The sequence below is a fragment of the Ovis aries genome, chromosome Y (assembly GCF_016772045.2).
Source record: "Ovis aries strain OAR_USU_Benz2616 breed Rambouillet chromosome Y, ARS-UI_Ramb_v3.0, whole genome shotgun sequence".
NCBI lineage: Eukaryota > Metazoa > Chordata > Mammalia > Artiodactyla > Bovidae > Ovis > Ovis aries.
The window spans coordinates 3,057,863-3,079,345 of NC_082741.1; the positions used below are offsets into that span (position 1 = coordinate 3,057,863).

The 21,483-nt window shown below is 43.9% G+C and overlaps 2 protein-coding genes across 2 annotated transcripts in view; both read left to right on the top strand.

The window, feature by feature from the left end:
- Positions 1–7,801, top strand: part of LOC114111402 (allergen Bos d 2-like) — a 74,164-nt gene extending 66,363 nt beyond the window's left edge. The window contains exons 5-6 of the mRNA XM_060408481.1: positions 1,070–1,171; positions 7,719–7,801. Coding sequence (XP_060264464.1) covers positions 1,070–1,171; positions 7,719–7,801 — 185 coding nt within the window. The remainder of the gene's footprint in view (positions 1–1,069; positions 1,172–7,718) is intronic.
- A 6,750-nt stretch (positions 7,802–14,551) lies between these two features.
- LOC114111404 (allergen Bos d 2-like) lies at positions 14,552–20,920 on the top strand. Its single transcript, XM_060408482.1, has 6 exons — positions 14,552–14,632; positions 15,122–15,261; positions 15,450–15,518; positions 17,026–17,135; positions 18,118–18,219; positions 20,778–20,920. Exons 1-6 carry the CDS (start codon positions 14,552–14,554, stop codon positions 20,918–20,920), a joined length of 645 nt encoding a protein of 214 aa, XP_060264465.1.
- The last annotated feature ends 563 nt before the right edge of the window (positions 20,921–21,483 follow it).

A 21,483-nucleotide genomic window follows, 5' to 3' on the forward strand; every position in this document is an offset into this window, starting at 1 on the left:
AAAAGCCTTCTTTCATTCAGATGCCAACAACTGGGCAGAGGGTGGACTTCTGTACAAAGGCTGAATGCCCCACCCCACAACTGACATTCAGGAAGTTAGAGTTCTATAGACAGAGGCACAGGCTCCTTGCAGAAACAACAGAGTCAACTCAGACAGTCACTTTGAACTTGATTGGTGGTCTGACCAGCATCATCATCACTGTTTCAAGCACAGTTAATCGACAGCTCCAGGGTCGCTATAATCCCACGTCCTTGACGTCAATTCTCTGAATCGTGGCAGCTTATGTCACGGTTACAGTCTGGTCATCCTGAAGTTAACCTGTCCACTGGGTGTGGCTTTCAGTGTCTATAAGACAGCTCACAGGATGGCCCCAAACGGTATCTATTGCCCCTTGGGGAGGAAATAGAGGTCCTTGTCTTTGCTTCACGAACACACCATTGTTTGCTCCCTTTGACTGGCTTCCTTATTTCCCATGTTCTCACTGCTCTGCTTAAACTTATTCTTTGAGTAGAATCTTTCACAGACAGAAGGCAGGCCAAAATCATGCTGAGTGGAGCAAGGATCACAGGGTCCTGCACTGTCTCAATGGGGTCCGTGTGCTTCTGAAAAATCCAAATCATTCCCCCGCCGCATTCATTTCAGGAGGGATCATGAAAACCTCAGGGATGGACTTCTAGGATGTGGAAAAAATGGACAGGAAGAGTTTAGAGTTGGGGGGAGTTCTGAGTCACAGACTGTCCACGGCCTTCTTCGACGTTCCACGAAAGACTGCATCTCCCTGGGGCATGCTTAAGCTCAGAGCTGAATGATCTGTAGCTCACTCGGGAGCTGTGAGGAGTGGAACATGTTAACCGTGTGGACTCTACCGCCACGGACCCAGCTGAAGACCAGTGTGCACACTTGGGCACCTCTGTGGAAAACTATCTGGAGGGCACTGTCTAGGTGATGGTGGAGGGCAGCAGTGTTGGTGAGGCTTACCCATCACTACAGGTACGAGCCAGGTGACTCTCTATAACCTATGAAAGATTCTAAGGCACACCTCTTCCGCCCTGTTTGCTATGAAATCTAGCAAAAGGAGACAGCTTCACTCAAGAAAAACTTCAAAAGTATCAGGAACTAAACAATGAAAGAGGGATTCCAAATGAAAATATAGAAAATGTCATTGAAACAGGTAAAGCCCCAGAGGACAACAGGTATCTGAAATGGAAACACATCCCTAGGACATTCAATTCAAAATGCCCCTTGGCACAGACATCTTCGTAAAGAGCTGTTATGAAATAATTCTTGGAAATAAAGGCATGTCAACGGTCATTATTCCCCATATTCATTCTCCTTCTCAGACAATTGTCCTCCACGAGAACAGAGAAAATCAGTTGGGTGAGTAGAAATATACCACATATAACACTGAGCTTTTTTTCACTAGGTTAACACTTTGGCGGGGGGAGGCGTTCAGTGCTTTAACAATGAGATACATACAGAGTGGAGTATTGCCCACCCATGAAAAAAAGGATGAAATAGGCCATTTGCAGCAACATGCATGGAGCTAGAGATGATCTTCCTAAGCAAGTCACAAAGGAAAGCGAAACATGGTTTTATCACTTCCATGTGGAATCTAAACTACGATGCAAATGAGCCATTAATAAAACAGAAACAGACTCTCAACGGAGAAAAAACTAATGGTTACCAAAGGGGAAGCAGGCAAGGGGTAAATTAGCAAATACACACTAAAATATGTAAAATAAACAGCAAAGACCTACTGAAGAGCAGAGAGAACTATACCCAATGTCTTCTAATAACTTGAAGAAGAAGAATCTAAAAAAGTATACATTTATCTACATAGGACGCATGGTGTGAATCACACAAGTCTCTTTTCGAGAAGGGAGAATAAACCACAGATGGCACTTTTATATGGTGATATAAGCTTCTGACCAGATGTCATGTGAGAGATGGAACTGGTTAGTCAGACAACTACAAACAGAATCTGAGCTGTTCCAAGTGGCACCTGAAATAATAACTGAACTATGGTGTTAAGCAGCGTTCATCTGCTGTGGCGTTGCCAGGGGTGGTAAGGATGTTGCAGAATGCAGTCTTACATGGGCTTCCAGGAAGTGCAGTGGGGAAAAAAGATACACCTACAAAGAGAGGAGACACCTGAGCTGCAGGTTCAATCCCTGGGCCAAGGAGATGCACTGGAAGAGGAAGTAGTAGCCCCCTCCAGAATTCTCGCCTGGAGAATCCCACGGACAGAGGAGCCTGGCAGGCTAGAGTCCACGGGGTGGCAAGAGTCCGACCTGATTTCTCAGCTGAGCACACACACACAAACAACAGACATGAACAGTGTTTACCGAGAAAGAGCTCGGGTGGTATTTACAAAGCACGGGGTCTGCAGTGTCTGACTCGGGGCAGCCACTCTCCAGCTCAAATCCCGGAGGCAGAGGCCTTGATGCTGCTGCAGGTGCTGAGCTACCTACAGTTCTGCATAAAAGCCCCTCATCAGACACTTTTCAAAGTGATAGGCATGGATTGCTGCCAACTGATGGGCAAAAGGAGAATCAAGGGCACCCCCGCAGGTCATGACACTGGACCAGACAAGAGATCAGAAAAGTCTATAAGGGGTATGGGAAAGATGAGGCAGTCCTACACCACTCTGGAGCCCCCTGGTAGGCTCCTGAGGATGTGGAAGGCTGGGTGCAGCTGGAAGGCTGAGAAGTGACAGGGAAGACAAAACAGGGCACTGGGGATGTTGCCTGCCAGGACTCGTTGCAAGCTGCACGCACCTTGAATGCATGTTACAACCACACACGGCTCTCCAAGGTCCAGGTGTTTGTGTCCATTGACTCAAGTTGTCGACAGAAAATGGAACAGTATTGGTTGACGAATAAGCTGTGCCCCCTTCCTGAACTACTGCCTGTGTGCTGAAAGGCATGACTCAGTGAAGCTATGAGCCGTTTCGTGTAGGGCCACCAATGACAAACGTGTCACAGTGGAGAGTTCTGGCAGAACGTGAACGTGATTCCCTGGAGGAACGCATGGCAAACCAACTCCAGTTTTCTTGCTGGGAGAGCCGCATGAGCTGTGTCAAATGGCATACAGATATGACAGTGAAAGATGAGCCCTCCAGGTTGGAAGGTGTCCAGTATTGCTACTGGGGAAGAGTGGAGGGCAGCTGCTAATAGCCCTGGGAAGAGTGAAGCTATGCTCACTTAGGTCTCACCCAAGGAAGCCAGCCTAAAATGCAGGATACAGCATGCTTGGGGCTGGTGCACGGGGATGACCCAGAGGGATGTTGTGGGGAGGGAGGTGGGAGGGGGGTTCATGTTTGGGATCGCATGTACACCCGTGGTGGATTCATGTCAATGTATGGCAAAACCAATATAGTATTGTAAAGTAAAATAAAGTAAAAATAAAAAATTTTTTTAAAAAGTAAAAAATTAAACAACAACAACAACAACAAAAAGTTAAAAAAAAAAAAAAACCCAACTAATTCTAAGAAACAAACCAAAACCTCTGAGCAGAGGGACTTCTCCAGAGGCCCACTAGTTCAGAATCCACCTGCCAATGCAGGGGACACAGACTGAATTCCTCATCGGGGAAGATCCCACGTGCTGAATGACAAGCCCATGGACTTGTGTTTGTGCTAAAGAGCTTGAAAGAGAGAACTGTCCCCATGAGAAGCGCTCGAACTTCAAGTAGAGAAAAGCACTCAGAGCACAGCACTGAGGCCCAGTCTGTGTTTTTAAATTAAAAAAAAAAAAAAAAAACCTGAGCAGAGGTTATAAGAAGTATCACTACTGAGACACACCATTAAAAGTGTCTTAAAAATTCTAACAGGAAAAGGTGCAGATTGAATCATGAAAACAACAGTAGGAATCAGGTAAGAAACATGAACCATTAAAAAAATTCATCTGAAAAATTACTTTCAAGGAACTTTATCCAGTTGAGGCTATAGCAAATCCTGGGGAAGAGGGATCCTCTATCACAAGTGCATTACATTTAATCCACTGAATCTAGGAACTCAGGACTTTCCAGGGAGTTAACGAGCAGGAAGGTAGAGTCAGATAAAAAATGTCACTGGTGATTTACATAGGACACAAGTTAAATAATACATTGGTCTCCTCACGTAGTAAGCCCATGTGTGTGTGTGTGTGTGTGTGTGTGTGTGTGTGTGTGTGTGTTAGAGATAAAAGCACTTAAAGTTCTGCTCTAATCAATGGATAGGTGTATGTGCAATCCTATTCATCATAGTCACCATGCTGTTCATTACATCTTTCTTTAAATCACATGAGCTCTTCAGATAATACAGTAAACAGAAAAACACATACAAAAAAAAAAAAAAAGAAAGAAAGTAGAACTTACGTCAATTAAAGCCTTATGTTTGAAAGTAAATATCTACTTCTGTTGAAAACTCTGCAGCCAGCATTTACTCAAGGATTATTTCTTCTGGCTCCAAAATGTAGCAAAACTAATGTCTTGCTATTTCAGACACCCTTTGTGAAAATCAAAACATACATACAATACTCTAAGATGCATAAATGGATGAAAATCCTATTTTCACAAGCTTGTGAACCGTGAACATTTTGCTTTTGGCACAGATTTGCTGAAGGCTAGTCATATGACCTTCATCCTCTGACTGTCTTTACCTTGCCCAAAGGAAGGAATCTAGAGTGGGGAAAGATAAACCAAAACACAACCAAATCTGCTCCTGGGAAAGGGACAGGAATATACAGACAAATAGACTTTGGATACAGTAACAAAGGAAATTCAGTAAAATAATTATCGTATAGGGAAAACTGTCAGGGAAATTGGAAATTCATATGACCAAAAAAATAATAATAATAATCACTTCAGCCCATGCATTGCTACGTGTTTTACAAGTTACACAGAAAGACTCACAGACCTGTGTAAGACAGAAAGCAAGAAAGACTCTAGAGGCAAAACACACGTGGATACTCTGTGGCCAAAGTTTACACAGTTACTGATTAGGATATACACCAAGCAGGATCCCACACTGGGAACACTATGTTAATAGCCAAGCCTCAGTCAAAATATTTGCATCTTTGGGGGACAACCTTAAGGAAGCAGAAGAGAAGCCAGCGATGGGGGAGAGATATTGACACATCTCTATCTGAAAAGGGACTCATATCCAGAATATCTTAAAAACCTACAAACTACATAAAAAAATAAAACCTTAATAAACTCAGGAGTGAACAAATGACTTGCAGAGACACTTCACAAAGAGAATAGACAAATTGCAGCCGCCCCTCTGTATTCATTCAGAAAACGGAAATCACAAGTGTAACTGCATACCGCCACACACTTATTATACTATCTAAATGGAACACGACTGGGCGCATGGAATGCTGGCAAGGACAGAGCAAAGGCGACTCTCGTTTCCTGTAGGCAGGAATCAAGACTCAGAAGTCACTGAGACCCAGCAGTTCCACCCCTAAGTGACGACCCAGCCGATGAGCAGCTTAGTTCCTTAGAAAACCTGCCTATGGACATGTATCCATCAACACTGCAAAGGATAAAAGTGGGACATACCCTGAAGACACCATGCAGGGCCCATGGGAATACAAAAATTTAGGTTTTGCTCAAACGAACATGCTGACGGAAATAAGCCAGACACACACACACACAGATTCAAAGTTTGAAAAATTCTAAAGAATACCAATTAACCTATTGTGCCAGCAAACTGAGGAGTGGGTTCCCAAGTCTGGGCTGGGGGAGGTGGTTGAAAAGGGCAGAAGTAGGTATCATCAGGGAGCCCAAGGATAGTTTTGAAGCTGACAGATATACTCAGATACTAACTGGGGAAAAGGTTTCACAGCTCTATTCATCCAAAGTTTATCCACTGTACAATCAGAAATATGTGAGTTTCTGTTGTATGTCAGTTACATCTCAACCAAGAGTTTTAAAAACTCTTCTTTCAGTTCAGCTGTACAGCTCAGTTCAGTAACACAGGTCTAGTTTAATTTTTGTATTTTACAGCTCTAATCAGGATCCATGCATTTTCTTTTTTTATTATTACCATGGTCATCATTTCTTCTGCTAATGGATTCTGGCCCACAGTAGTAGACATAATGGTCATCTGAGTTAAATTCAGCCATTCCAGTGCATTTTACTTTGTTGATTCCTCAGATGTCGACGTTCACTCTTGCCATCTCCTGTTTGATCACTTCCAGTTTGCCTTGATTCATGGACCTAACATTCCAGGTTCCTATGCAATATTGCTCTTTATAGTATCTGACCTTGCTTCCACCACCAGTCACATCCACCACTGGGTGTTGTTTTTGCTTTGGCTCCATCTCTTCATTCTGGCTGGAGTTATTTCTCCACTGATCTCCAGTAGCATACTGGGCACCTACCAACCTGGGGAGTTCCTCTTTCAGTGTCCTATCTTTCTGCCTTTTCATACTGTTCATAGGGCTCTCAAGGCAGGAATACTGAAGTGGCTTGCCGTTCCCTTCTCCAGGGGACCACATTTTGTCAGAACTCTTCACAATGATCAGTCCGTCTTGGGTGGCCCTACACACCAGGGCTCATAGTTACACTGAGTTTAGACAAGGCTGTGGTCCATGCAACTAGACTGGTTAGTTTTCTGTGATGCTGGTTTTCAGTCTGTCTGCCCTCTGATGGAGAGAGGTAAGAGGCTTATGAAAGCTTCCTGATGGGATAGGCTGACTGAGGGGGATACTGGCTCTTGCTCTGATGGGCGGGGCCATGCTCTGTAAACCTTTAATCCAATTTCTGTTGATGGGTGGAGCTGTGTTCTCTCCCTGCTATTTGCTGCTGCTGCTAAGTCCCTTCAGTCGTGTCCAACTCTGTGAGACCCCATAGACAGCAGCCCACCAGGCTCCCCCATCCCTGGGATTCTCCCTGCTATTTACCTGGGGCCAAACTATGGTGGGGGTAATGAAGAAAATGGTGACCTCCCTCAAAACATCCCAGGCATGTACTGCCACAGTCCACGCCCCCAACCCTGCAGCAGGCCAACACTGACCCAGGCCGTCGCCAGAGACTCCCAGACACCCACAGGCATGTCTCCTATGGGGTCAGTGTTCATTTCTCTTGAGTCTTGGTACACAAGGTTCTGTTGTGCCCTCTGAGTATATTTCCCCGTCCTATGTAAGTTTTGTCTTCTCTATAGTGGGGTTAATGGTGACATCCTCCAAGAGGATTAATGCCATTCCCATACCGAGACCCTGACCGTGTGCCTGACCACTGCCGAACCGATGGGCCAAACTATGGAGGCTTCCCTGGTGGCTCAGATGGTAAAGAATCCGCCTGCAATGCTGGAGACCGAGGTTCGATCCCTGGGTCGGGAAGATCCCCTGGAGAAGGAAATGGCAACCCACACCAGTATGCTTGCTTGGAAAATTCCATGGACCGGTGAGCCTGGTGGGCTATAGTCCATGGGGTCCCAAAGAATCAGACACGACTGAGTGGCTTCACTTCACTTCACTCAAACTATGGTGGCGGTAATGAAGAAAATGGTGACCTCCATCAAAACATCCCAAGCATGCACTGCCACAGTCCATACCCACAACCCTGCAGCAGGCCAACACTGACCCACACCGTCGCCAGAGACTCCCGGACACCCACAGGCATGTCTCCTATGGGGTCAGTGTTCGTTTCTCTTGAGTCCTGGTGAACAAGGTTCTGTTGTGTCCTCTGAGTCTATTTCCCAATCTTTGTAAGTTCTGGCTTCTCTATAGTGGGGCTAATGGCGACCTCCTCCAAGACGATTTATGTCATAGCCACACCCAGAACCCCTGTCGGTGCGGTGGACCACAGCTGACATGTACCTCCGCAGGAGATGCCCAAACACAGTTCTGTCTCAGTCTCTGTGGGATCTCTGGTGAGCACAAGGTTTGTTTGGGCCCTCTGAGAGTCTCTGGCAGGAACAGGGTTTGATTCTAAATGCGAACTCGCCAGACTTACTGTCTTGCCGTCTTAGAAGACATGGAGTAGCCATCATCGTCAACAAGAGAGTTGTAAATGAAGTACTTGGATGCAGTTCAAAAACAACAAAATGGTTTCCGTTCGTTTCCAAGGCAATCCATTCAAATTCATGGCGATCCAAGTCTATGTACTGACCAGTAATGCTGAAGAGGCCGAAGTTGAATGGTTCTATGAAGACCTAAAAGACCTTCAAGAACTAACACTCCCAAAAGATGTCCTTTTCATTATAGGGGACTGGAATGCAAAAGCAGGAAGTCAAGAGACACCTGGAGTAACAGGTAGAGTTGGCCTTGAAGTACAGAATGAAGCAGGGCAAAGGCTAATTGCCGGGTCCAGCCCCGGTGAATCCAGGGAATTCAAAGCAAGGACGGCGCTGGCGAGGAAAGACTTATTTGTTTATTAATATAAGATTAGATTAAGAAACAATAGTATAGTAGGAAAATTAAGTGGAGAAAGAAGGCTGAATAACTTGGCTTACGGGGAAGGCCAATAAAGTTCCAGACAAGGAGCCTGCACTATCTATGCTGGGCCACCGGCGCCCACTTGAATATCTAAGGGTGCCCCTCCTTAAGCTCTCTTTCATGCGGGTCTTAAAAACCAGGGCAAGTAAGTAGACTTAGTGAGCCACCCCACTCCAGATGGGAATTCAGCCTGAAATTAGAGTAAAGAGGAGACACGGGGGAAACCAGTCCAGCGACTGGCTCTGTCCTCTGTTGTTCAGAAGGCCTTTTATACTTTTGATAAAACATGGAGATCAATGGTTAACACAAAGTTATGCAGCGTTAGCAGTCCAGACTGTTATGAAAACCAGGCTTTTCTCTCTGCATACCTAATTGTATACAAAAGTCTTAGGTGATTTACATCATCTTCTGGCCAAAAAGTGCAAATTAACATTTTACAGCCTTTTTTCTGATAAGGGTTTGTCAACCAGAAGACTTATTTGTGTTGATCTTCCCAAAGTCTGGTGCCATTCTCAGAAAGCACTAAATAAAGTTACATTCTTACGTAGCAAGGACACAAGAGGAGTGCAGTGATATATAACAAAGAGAAAAGTAATTAACTCAAAAGTCTAGTGTTGATAACATCAAAACTACTATATATCTTTTTCCATATCTCGTTTACATTGATTAACATCCTCCCAAGTGCCAAAAAGGTAAAGAATACGGAGGCCTGGCAGCAGTCATTGAGTCAACAGTGAAAACCCTCTACCAATATAATTTTTAACTCTTTAGAAAAGGCTCTGTATCTTTAAGATGCTTTTAAACTTTGTGCTTCTCGCAGTTGGGGGCCTGTAAGCAATTCACAAGCTGTAAGACGTCCGAGGGAACCTGTTAGGCAAGCTAGAGAGCTATCAGAGGGGGTTTTAACTGAAACATCCCTTTCAAATGCAGAAGACTAAAGCCCTGATTTGACTTTTTCCAGAGAATATTAGAAGAGTGGAAAAGCAGGCAGATTCTTATTTTTGAGGGGTGGATGCTCAGGAAATTCCAGGGGAAAAACCTGAGGTCTGATTAGCCTTGCCATCAGAGTTCTGCCGCATGACCTTGTCACGAGTGGAATTCCTCATGCTGGCTCCCGACAGCTAATAGAGTTCTGCCAAGAGAATGCATTGGTCATAGCAAACACCCTCTTCCAACAACACAAGAGAATACTCTACACATGGACATCACCAGATGGTCAACACCAAAATCAGATTGACTATATTCTTTGCAGCCAAAGATGGAGAAGCTCTATACAGTCAGCAAAAACAAGACCTGGAGCGGACTGTGGCTCAGATCATGAACTCCTTATTGCCAAATTCAGACTCAAATTGAAGAAAGTATGGAAAACCAGTAGACCATTCAGGTATGACCTAAATCAAATCCCTTATGATTATACAGTGGAAGTGAGAAATAGATTTAAGGGACTAGATGTGACAGACAGAGTGCCTGATGAACTATGGACGGAGGTTTGTGACATTGTACAGGAGACAGGGATCAAGACCATCCCCATGGAAAAGAAGTGCAAAAAAGCAAACGGCTGTCTGGGGAGGCCTTACAAATAGCTGCGAAAAGAAGAGAAGTGAAAAGCAAAGGAGGAAAGGAAAGATACCCATTTGAATGCAGAGTTCCAAAGAATAACAGGAAGAGATAAGAAAGCCTTCCTCAGTGATCAGTGCAAACACATACAGGAAAACAGTAGAATGGGAAAGACTAGAGAGCTCTTCAAGAAAATTAGAGGTACCAAGGGAACATTTCATGCAAACATGGGCTCAATAAAGGCAGAAATGATATGGACATAACACAAGCAGAAGATTTTAAGATGACGTGGCAAGAATACACAGAACTGTACAGAAAAGATCTTCATGACCCAGACAATCACAATGGTGTGATCACTCACCTAGAGCCAGACAACTGGGAATGTGAAGTCAAGTGGGCCTTAGGAAACATCACTATGAACAAAACTAGTGGAGGTGATGGAATTCCAGTTGAGCTATTTCAAATCCTACAAGATGATGCTCAACATTCATAAAACTAAGATCATGGCATCTGGTCCCGTCACTTCATGGCAAATAGATGGGGATACAGTGGAAACAGGGGCTGACTTGGGGCTCAGAATCACTGCAGATGGTGACTGTAGCCATGAAATAAAAAGACGCTTACTCCTTGGAAGGAAAGTTATGACCAACCTAGACAGCATATTAAAAAACAGAGACATTACTTTGCCGACAACTGTCCGTCTAGTCAAGGCTATGGTTTTTCCAGTGGTCATGTATGGATGTGAAAGTTGGACTGAAAACAAACCTGAGCACTGAAGAACTGATGGTTTTGAACTGTGGTGTTGGAGAAGACTCTTGAGAGTCCCTTGGACTGCAAGGAGATCCAACCAGTCCATCCTAAAGGAAATCAGTCCTAAATGTTCATTTGAGGAACTGATGCTGAAGCTGACACTCCAATACTCTGGCCACCTGATGCGATGAGCTGACTCATTTCAAAAGACCCTGATGCCAGGAAAGATTGAGGGCAGGAGAAGAAGGGGACAACAGAGGATGAGATGGTGGGAAGGAATTACTGACTCAATGGACATGAGTTTCAGTAACTCTGGGAGTTGCTGATGGACAGGGAGGCCTGGCGTGCTGCAGTCCATGGGGTCACAGAGTCAGACATGACTGAGCGACTGAACTGAACTGATGATCATCATCGTGCTGGTGGCATCCTGGAAGCAGACTGTCCAAGAGACTGTCATTTAGAGAGTGGCTGCCCATAGGTTCGTTAATCTAGTTTGCCTGATGCATCAACAGGCAGGAGGATGGTTGAAAGAACCTGGATCTCAGTGTCAGGGGCTGCATGCAGGGCAGAAATCTCATACGCTGCACTGACTATAGCTTATAACCTAAAGGCAAAAGTACATCGGAGAGATGAATTTGGGAGGCATTCTTGAGTGGGGCAGAAGATGAAAATTTTCTCCTGTTGAAAATTTTTCATTAAATTTAAATAAAATATATAAAGAAAGCATGGTGATGATGGTTTAGTCACTAAGTCATGTCCAACCCTTGTGACCCCAGGGACTGTAGCCCGCTAGGCTCCTGTGTCTATGAGATTCTCCAGGCAAGAACACTGAAGTTGGCTGCTATTTCCTTCTCCAGGGGATCTTCCCAACTTAAGGACGGAATCTGCACTCATCTCTTGCATTGGCGGGTGGGTTCTTTAGCACTAGCACTGCCTGGGAAGCCCAAAGAAGCATAGGAAGTTTATGCATATATATATATATATATATATATATATATATATATATATAAAATGTATATATATACACATTAGTTCAGTTCAGTCGTTCAGTCATATCCGGCTCTTTGCAGCACCATGGACTGCAACTAGCTAGGTTTCCTGGTCATTCATCATCTTCCCAAGTTTGCTCAAACTCATGTCCATTGAGTTGGTGATGCCATCCTCTGTCATCCCCTTCTCGCCCACCTTCAATCTTTCCCAGCATCAGGGTCTTTTCCAATGAATCAGTTCTTTGCATCTGGTGGCCAAATTATTAGAGGTTCACCCTCAACATCAGTTCTTCCAATGTATATTCAGGACTAATTTCCCTTGGGTTTGACTGGCTGGATCCCCTTGCAGGCCAAGGGACTCTCAAGAGTCTTCTCCAATGCCACAGTTCAAAAGCATCAATTCTTCAGCACTCAGCCATCTCTATGGTCCAACTCTCATATCCATACATGACCACTGGAAAAACCATAGCTCTTAGTAGATGGACCTTTGTTGGCAAAGTAATGTCTCTGCTTTTCAATATGCTGTCTAGGTTGGTCATAGCTTTTTCTTCCAGAGAGCAAGTGACTTTTAATTTCATGGCTGCAGTCACCATCTGCAGTGATTTTGGAGCCCAAGAAAATAAAGTCTGTCACTGTTTCCATTGTTTCCCCTCTATTTGCCATGATGTGATGGGACCAGATGCTGTGATCTAAGTTTTTGGAAGGTTGAGTTTTAAGACAGCTTCTTCACTCTTCTCTTTAGCCTTCATCAACAGGCTCTTTAGTTCTTCACTTTCTGCCATAACAGTGGTGTCATCTGCATATCTGAGGTTACTGATATTTCTCCTGGCAGTCTTGATTCCAGCTTGTGCTTCTTCCAGCCCAGCATTCCTCATGATGTACTCTGCATATCAGTTAAATCAGCAGGGTGACAACATACAGCCTTGATGTACTCCTTTCCCAACTTGAAACCAGTCCATTCTTCTATGTCCTGTTCTAACTGTTGCTTCTTGACCTGCGTACAGATTTCTCCGGAGGCACGTAAGTTGGCCTGGTATTCCCATCTCTTGAAGAATTTTCCACATTTTGTTATGATCCACATAGTCAAAGTCTGGCATAGTCAGTAATGCAGAAGTAGATGGACTTACCTGTAGCTCAAAGAGTAAAGAACCTTCCTGCGATGCAGGAGACGAGAGATCAGTCCCTGAGTTGGGAAGTTCCTCTGGAAAAGGGAATGGCAATCCACTCCAGTATTCTTGTCTGGAGAAATCCATGGACAGAGAAGCCTGGCTGGTTACAGTCTGTGGGGTCGCAAAGAGTCAGACACGACTGAGCAACTAACACACACACACATATGCTTTTCTGGATCTCTCTTGCTTTTTGGATGATCCAATGGATGTTGGCAATTTGATTTCTTGTTCCTCTGCCTTTTCTAAACTCAGCTTGAACATCTATATACGTATACACACACAGACGTACCTGTGTGTGCTACTAAGTCATTTCAATCATGTCTGACTCTGTGCGACCCCATAGACGGCAGCCCACCAGGCTCCCTCATCCCTGGGATTCTCCAGGCAAGAACATTGGAGTGGGTTGCCATTTCCTTCTCCAATGCATGAAAGTGAAAAGTGAAAGGGAAGTCGCTCAGTCATGTCAGACTCCTAGCGACCCCATGGACTGCAGCCTACCAGGCTCCTCCATCCGTGAGATTTTCCAGGCAAGAGTGCTGGAGTGGGGTGCCATTGCCTTCTCCGGTATCTATTTGTGTATATCCATACACAAATCAGTGGAATACTTGCCAACCATAAATATGTGAATTTTAGAGCAATGTGGATGGACCTTAGGGTATTATGCTAAGTGAAAGCAGTCAGATGGAGAAAGACAAATATTGTATGATATCATGGCAAATGGCTGTGACAGTTCAGGACTCTATGAATGATAACATGCTAAGTTTTTTATAAACCTACAGAAAAATAAAATGAAGAAAAAATAAAAGAATGGAGAGCCAAAGTGTTGCATCCCACTTATATGTGCAAAATAAAAAATAAAACAAACTCCAGAATATAACAACAACAAAAAAAGATACAGAGAAGAAATTAGTCATGACCAGTGGGGTGAAGGAAAGTGGTAGTTTCAGACAGGAGGAGTGGAATAAGAGGTACAAACTACTATGTTAAAATAAATCACCTATAAATATATACTGTACTACATAGGCAATAAAAAAAAAAGCCTACAAAAAAAAAGCCTTTAAAAGGAGCAATAAAATTATGAATACCTATGTGGTACACCTGTACCAAAAAATATTGTACATCAACTATATTTCAATTTCAATATAAAAAACATGCAGACCCCTCTGAGGAAGGCCCTGAGAACTGAGTCCTGGTAGAGACAACTCATATTTATCTTCTTAAACTGGACAGTGCCATCTGTACTTGTAGAAAATAATCTTAAACAGACTTCTTCAATGGGAACGAAATAACACAGAGGTTGAGGATATGTGTCTTGGACGCTTGGAGGATGGACAAGAATATAAATATCACTGTCCTGGAAATACCTCAAGTGTCCTGTGATTTCTTATTTACAGCAAAGACTTAATGTCCAGGTCCACTGCAGCTTGTCTAAAAGTAAATAGCTTTATAAGATCCACAGAAAACCACGAAAAAAGCTCAGCTGCCATCCAGGATATGGGAAGATGGCATCTATGTAAGCACATGGTGTGACTGACCACTGTTTGATCATTATGTATTCTGCCAAGAGACGTATCCTATAAAAAGTGCAACCAATTCACAACCTCTCCAACAGCTGGGACGCCCTCAGCTTCTCTAGAAGAAGGGCCACGAGAATCCCAAGATGAAGGTCGTGTTCCTGACTCTCCTCTGTGGTCTGGTTGGTGCTGCCCAGGAAACTCCAGCTGAGATAGACCCCTCAAAGGTACGCAGAATGAGGTGATCTCCTAGAAGGTCTTGCTTGTTTGAGTGTGTGTGTGTGTGTGTGTGTGTGTGTGTGTGTGTGTGTGTATGTCTGGGTGCATGTGTGTGTGTGTGTGCTTGTTTTTGTGTACATGTAAGAGATTAGCTCATTTATATGCAGGATCAGATTATATATATACTGGGGTCCATGTAACTACCTGAGAAAAATACAACCGTTTGTCTATCTAGTCTTTTATTTTTTCTTCCTCTTATTCGTCTATAGGCTAACAAAAAAAAAAGGAAACAATTTATCATGCTATCATTCAGAGTCATGACCAATCATGACATGTTTTATTCCAAAAAAAAAAAAACCTGAATTCTATGCTTTCTGCTCGAACAGGAATCATGAATTCATGTCATGTTATTCAACAAGGTAAGGGGTAGAACTCTGCTTAATAAGGTTGAACCAAAAGAGATATTGACTGATGCTTATGGAGACCTTCCTTCTTAGATTCCAGGAGAGTGGCGTACCATTTACACAGCTGCAGATAACAAGGACAAGATTGTGGAAGGGGGCCCACTGAGGAATTACTACCGTCGGATTGAATGCATCGATGACTGTGAATCTCTCTCCATTACATTTTATCTCAAGTAAGCACAATCCTCCTTAATGGAAAGCAAGGAGACTGCTGACTTTGGAGATAGGGTCTGGGCTCCAATGTGCAGTGAAAGGTGTGAGTCATGGCTGTGAAGCTGAGGGTGCGAACTCTATTCAAGGGTGTCCTCAAGCGCTGGGAAATGGATGGTGAGAAGGAATGTCTTGTCTGTTGGTTTTTCAGGGACGATGGCACATGTCTGTTGCTCACAGAAGTGGCAAAGAGAAAAGAAGGCTATGTGTACGTCATAGAATATAAGTATTCCAGCTTTTCTGATGGGCTGTCTTCCCAAAACCATGCAACATGCTCAGTTGGATAGCCTTGGTTCCATCAAAGAAAACTAGATGTCTGGATGGGTGGACTGCTTCCTCTACTCATTACCAATGCAATCTTGGAAAAGCCATTTAATTTTTCAGGAATCAATTCTGTTCCACAACACCAGCATGAGGTCCAAGGGTGGAATGTGGCCATTGATGGTCTCTGAGAAAAAGTCCCAGAACGGTGGCTATACATGTTCCCTGGGCGTGGTGAAGGGCATAAGATTATGTATATATTACTATTTTAAGATTATAAAGACTCTTTCAAAGTTGTTTTTACCTCTTATTTCATCTACATGATCAAATTTGCTTAAAGTGAAGAAATTTCTTAAATATTAACCTTCTTTATTAGTAAGTGTAGTAAGTAGAACATGATTAATTTAAAGCCCCCAAATGATAGCAGCTAAAATAAGAGCTCTGCAATGCAGGAGACCCAGGTTTTATTCCTGGGTTTGGAAGTACCCTGGAGAAGAAAATGACTACCTACTCTAGTATTCTTGCCTGGAGAATCCCATGGACAGGGGAGTCTGATGGGTGACAGGCCGAGGTTCACACGTCAGACACAACTGAGTGATTTTCACTTCACTTCAAAACAAGAGCAAAAATTTCAAAGAATGTTTACATATATTGAAAGTGAGTTTAGCATAGACTTCTATCTCCACAGTTTGAAATAACAAGAAATATTTCTCAAATATAATATCAATACATAAGCTGAAAGGAGCACTAACAGGTTTCTATCTCTGTATTTGAAAATAACAGGAAATGATCCTCAAGTATTAATACCAACACTGTAACATTACATTAAGTGATCCAGTGTCCACAGGATTCATTTTCATTGACAACGTATACAACAGAGCACTCTGATCTTGGTCTGATGCAACTATTTTAATTTGAGCTGTGGATATGCAGCCACAGGATCTAATCTGCAATCGTTCAAGAGTATGTATGTCCAGCATTAGACAGTAGACTAACGTATACCTCTTTTGTTAGCTCTTATGCTAGGAAATAACTCTGGATATGCAGTAACTCTCATTTTACTAAGATTCATCTAATTTTTTAGAATTGCTTTCTAACCATGATGGTACTTGCAAATTGGGTCACAAAATTCCTAAAAGTGTAACAGTCAGCTCTTGTGAGCGGCTATGAGATGGCTGAGGTTCAACTATAGTTGCAAACAAGCAACTTTGCTATCGTCCACAGAGTGCTCAGTTTAGAAGACTGAAATTCTTGATGGTCTTCAGGAGAGGGGGCTGTGGAGAGAGCTTTCCTACTTCACTAGCTCTCTTAAAGATTCTAAGAATACACCGCTAGAAATGTCTTTGAGACAAAGTTTACCATCAGAGGGAAAACAGACGATAGAGAGCGTGAGAAGAATAACACATGTTCAACTGAAAAGGAAAGAAGTTCATCATACGGAGGTTTGAATTTTTTTTTTCTGTCACAGTCGACGGTACCAATACTTTGGAAGTGATTCATGTGTCAGAAAACATGCTGGTAACTTATGCTGAAAATTATGATGGGGAGAGGATCACAAAAATGACTGAAGGTCTTGGTAAGCCCTGGAGCTTATGTAGATGAGCTCCTATGATCAGTACTTTTACACTAAGGAGAGAGGTACAGACACCTTACGATAGGGCTTCAGGTGGCTCAGCTGGGAAAGAACCCACATCCAATGTGGGAGAGCTGGGTTTGATCCCTGGGTAGGGAAGATTCCATGGAGGAGGGCATAGCAACCCACTCCAGTATTCTCGCCTGGAAAATCCCCATGGGCAGAGGAGCCTGGCGGGCTAGAGTCCATGGGGTAACAAACAGCTTGCAGGATATGACCCAGAACAGTATCTGTTGTCCTTGGAGGGGAACTACAGGTACTTGTCTTTGCTCCATAACTACACTATTCTTCCTTGGTCTCTTTCGACCATTTCCCTTTGCTTTCCCGCATTCTCATTTCTCTGATTAAACTTATCCTTTGACTTAAATATTTCACAGACAAAAGGCAGGCCAAAAAACAGGGTGGGTGGGGCAAGGAACACAAGCTTCTGTTCCATCTCACTAGGACCAGTGTGGTTTCAAAACTTCCCCATTCCCGTGCCCATTCATTTCACAAGGGTTCATGAAAACAGCAGGGATGGACTTCTAGAATGTCAACAACGTGGATAGGAAGAGATGGAGTTGGGAGGAATTCCGAGTCTCAGACCCCCCATGACCTTCTGTGATGTCCCATGAAAGACTGCATCTCACAGGGGGCTGCCTAAGGTCTCAGCTGAATGATTAGCAGTTCAATCACTAGTTTTCTGAACTGGAAGGGGATAACGTGTTAACCGTGTGGACTCTACCCCCACGGACACATCTGAAGACCTGTGTGCACTTGGGCACCTCTGTAAATAACTACCTGGAAAGCAGGGTTTAGGTGATGGTGGAGGGCAGTGGTGTTGCTGAGACTTACCTATCACTACAGGTAGGGGCCAGCTGACTCTCTACAACCCATAACGGATTCTAACACACACCTCTTCTGCCCTGTCTGCTATGAAATCCAGCCAAAGGAACCAGTTTCACTCAAGAAGAACTTCAGAAGTATCAGCAGCTGAACAGCGAAAGGGAGGTTCCAAATGAAAATATAGAAAATGTCATCGAAACAGGTAAAGCCCCAGAGGATGACAGGTTTCCAAAATGAAAACACATTACCAGAACATTCCATTCAAATTACCTATTGGCAGAGATATCTTGAATAAGAGCTGTTTTGAAATAATCCTTTGAAATAGAGGCATGTCAATAATCATTTTCCCTCTTATTCATTCTCTTTCACAGACAATTGTCCTCCATAAGAACAGTGAAGAGCGGTTGGGTAAGTAGAATTATGACGCTTACAACATATTTTTTTTTTTTCCTCAGTAGCTTAACACTTTGGGGGAGGGGGGGTTTTGCCTCTTTAAGAATGGGGTACATACACAATGGACTATTACTCAGCCCACAAAAAGAATGAAAAATACCATTTGCAGCAACCTGGATGGGGTTAGAGATGATGTTACTAAGTAAAGTAGCTCAGAAAGAGAAAGGCAGATATCATATGCCATCACTTCCACGTGGAATCTAAAATAGCATTCAAATGAACCAATAAAGAACGGAGGCAGACTCAAACACAGATAATATGAGCAGATAGACACTAAAATACATTAAATAAATGACAAAGACCAACTGGAGAGAACAGGGACCTATACTGAGTGTCTTCTAATAACTTTTAAGAAGAAGAATGAAAAAAGGTATACATTTACCTACACATATACGTAAGTGAGGGCTTCCCAGGTGACTCCGAGTTCCAGAATCTGCCTGCCAATGCAGGAGACACAGGAAACGTGAATCTATCCCTGCGTCAGGAAGGTCCTTCGAATAGGAAATGGCACCCCCACACCAGTATCCTTGCCTGGAAATTCCAACGGACGCAGGAATCTGGGAAGCTATAGTGCATACCGTCACGGTAGCAACAACATACCGAGAAAGCAGCAGCAAACGTATCAATGCGTCACTTTGCTCTGTACCTGAATCTAACGCAACATTGAACATCAACTACATTTCAATAAAAATTAACTTAAAAAAAAGATTGGGATGATCAAACCCTTCACCTTGCCAAGTGTCAAAGGGTTGGGCTTCCTTAGTCTTTGGATGAGAATATCTAAACACTGACGTTGGTGTAGAATCCACTGTGAGATGCTTTGAGGACAACGGAGGTGGTGTGAAGGCCTGAGCTGGGAGTGATGATGATCGCTGGGGAATCCCACTGTGAATGAATGGGCTCGCAGCCACAACACATGCGTGATGATAAATGATATCACAGAAGATGTAAGCGGCACAGGGCACACAGCATATAATCTCCTGCATCTCAAAGAGCTGTGAACATGTAACTTAGTGTCTCTCAATATCAGACCTCATACCAGACTGCTCACAGCTAGTTTCACCACATGGTAATTTCATGGAACCCCCAGGGGTACACACACAGACCAACTTCTGTGAAATGAGTCTTGTAGGAAAATTTCCCCACTGCTTCCATCAGCAACTGCTTCTATCATGTTTCAGACAATATCATATTCGTGCTAATCAGGTCAACAAAGTTTTACTTTTTTTCATGTTAAACGAGAAAAATGAAGCAAGAATAGAGCAGCATCAAAGCACTAAGGTCTTCCAATCATCCATATGAAGACGGTAGACCTTTTCCTCCAAATCATCATTTATTCTCTCCCAGCAAATCATGACCCTGAACCCACGGCTGTCCAACTATGAATGTCCTCTGCTCTTGCTAATGTTACTGGATTCCTGAACTGATCAATAAATTGATTAAAGCACATATCTGTAGTGAACAAAGTTTCTATATTTGCAAAGACTCTACACATGTAAATTCAACTGTGTGGAAAATCGAGTGTACAAAGAAGGTGGAAATAACTCTGTTTAGGATGCATGGTGTGAATTCTGCAAGTGTTTCTGTGAGATGAGAGAAAAAGCCACAGAAGGTAGTTTTATATGCTGAAATGAGGTTCTGATCAGTTGTCACATGAGAAATGGGATTGGTTTTCAGGTACCTTATTCTGAGCTGTCCTAAGTGGAACCTGGAAACAACTCAACGATGGTGTCAAGCAGTGTTCATCTGCTGTGGGGTTGCAGGAGGTGGTAGGGATGTTTCAGAATGAAGTCTTACATGGCTTCCAGGGGGCACAGTGGTAAAAAAAATACACCTACTGTTTCAGGGGATGGAAGAGATGTAGGTTTGATCCCTGGGTCAAGAAGATACCCTGGAGAAGGTAATGGAACCCCACTCCAGTATTCTTGCCTGGAGAATCCATGAACAGAGGAGTCTGGCAGGCTACAGTCCAAGGAGCCGTTAGAGTCAGGCATGATTTATGAACTGAGCGCGCGCGGGCACACACACACACCCCAAAAGTGAACAGTGTTTACTAAAGAAAGGGCAGTGATGGTGTTTACAAAGCACAGGGTCTGTGATGTCCGACTAGAGGGGGGCTACTCTCCTTCTCAAACCCCAGAAGCAGAGACTTTGATGCTGACGCAATGCAGGTGCAGAGTTACCTAAAGCTCTGCATAGAAGGTGCTTGCTCATCAGATATTTCTCAAAGTAATAGTCATTGACTGGTGCCAACCAATGGGCCAAAGAAGCATCATGGGTGTCCCGTAGGTCATGCCGCTTGACCAGACAAGGCACCAGGAAAAATGTGTCAGGGAGGTGAAAAAGATGAGGCCATCCTAGACCACTCTGGAGACCTCTGGTGGATTCATGAGGAGGTGGAAGGCTGGGTGCACCTGAACGGCTGTGCAGTGAGAGGCAAGACAGAATAGGGCACTGGGCCTGGACCCTGCCAGGGCTCACTCTAAGCTGCGTGCACTCTGAATGCATGTTACAAGCACACACTGATGTCCAAGGTCAAGATACTGGTGTCCGTTGACTCGGGTTGTTGATGGAAAACAGAACAATGGCGGTTGACGAATAAGCTATACTCCCTACATGGATCACTGCCTTTTGTGCTGAAGGGGCTGGCATGACTCAGCGAAGCTACGGGCCATTTCGTGTAGGGCCACCCAAGACAGAACGGGTCATTGTGAACAGTTCTGACAGAAGGCGGCCCACTGGAGGGGGGCAGTGGCCAACCACTGCAGTATTCTCGCTGTGGGAACCCCATGAGCTGTAGAAAGTGGCAAACAGACACAACACTGAAAGATGAGCCGCCCCCCTCCAGGTTGGAAGGTGTCCAATATTGCTCCTGGCGCGGTGTGGAGGACAGCTACTAATAGCCCCAGGAAGAATGAAGCTATGCTCACTTAGGTCTGACCCAAGGAAGCGACCTTAAACAAGAATTAAAACGAAGAAAGGACAAACGGAGCAGACGGACTTCCCCAGGGGT

Coding starts and splice junctions, on each gene's coding strand:
- LOC114111404 (XM_060408482.1), top strand. CDS start 14,552: ATGAAGGTCGTGTTCCTGACTCTCCTCTGTGGTCTGGTTGGTGCTGCC. Junction 14,633..15,121: donor CTGAGATAGACCCCTCAAAG/GTACGCAGAATG, acceptor CTTCCTTCTTAG/ATTCCAGGAGAGTGGCGTAC. Junction 15,262..15,449: donor TCCATTACATTTTATCTCAA/GTAAGCACAATC, acceptor TTGGTTTTTCAG/GGACGATGGCACATGTCTGT.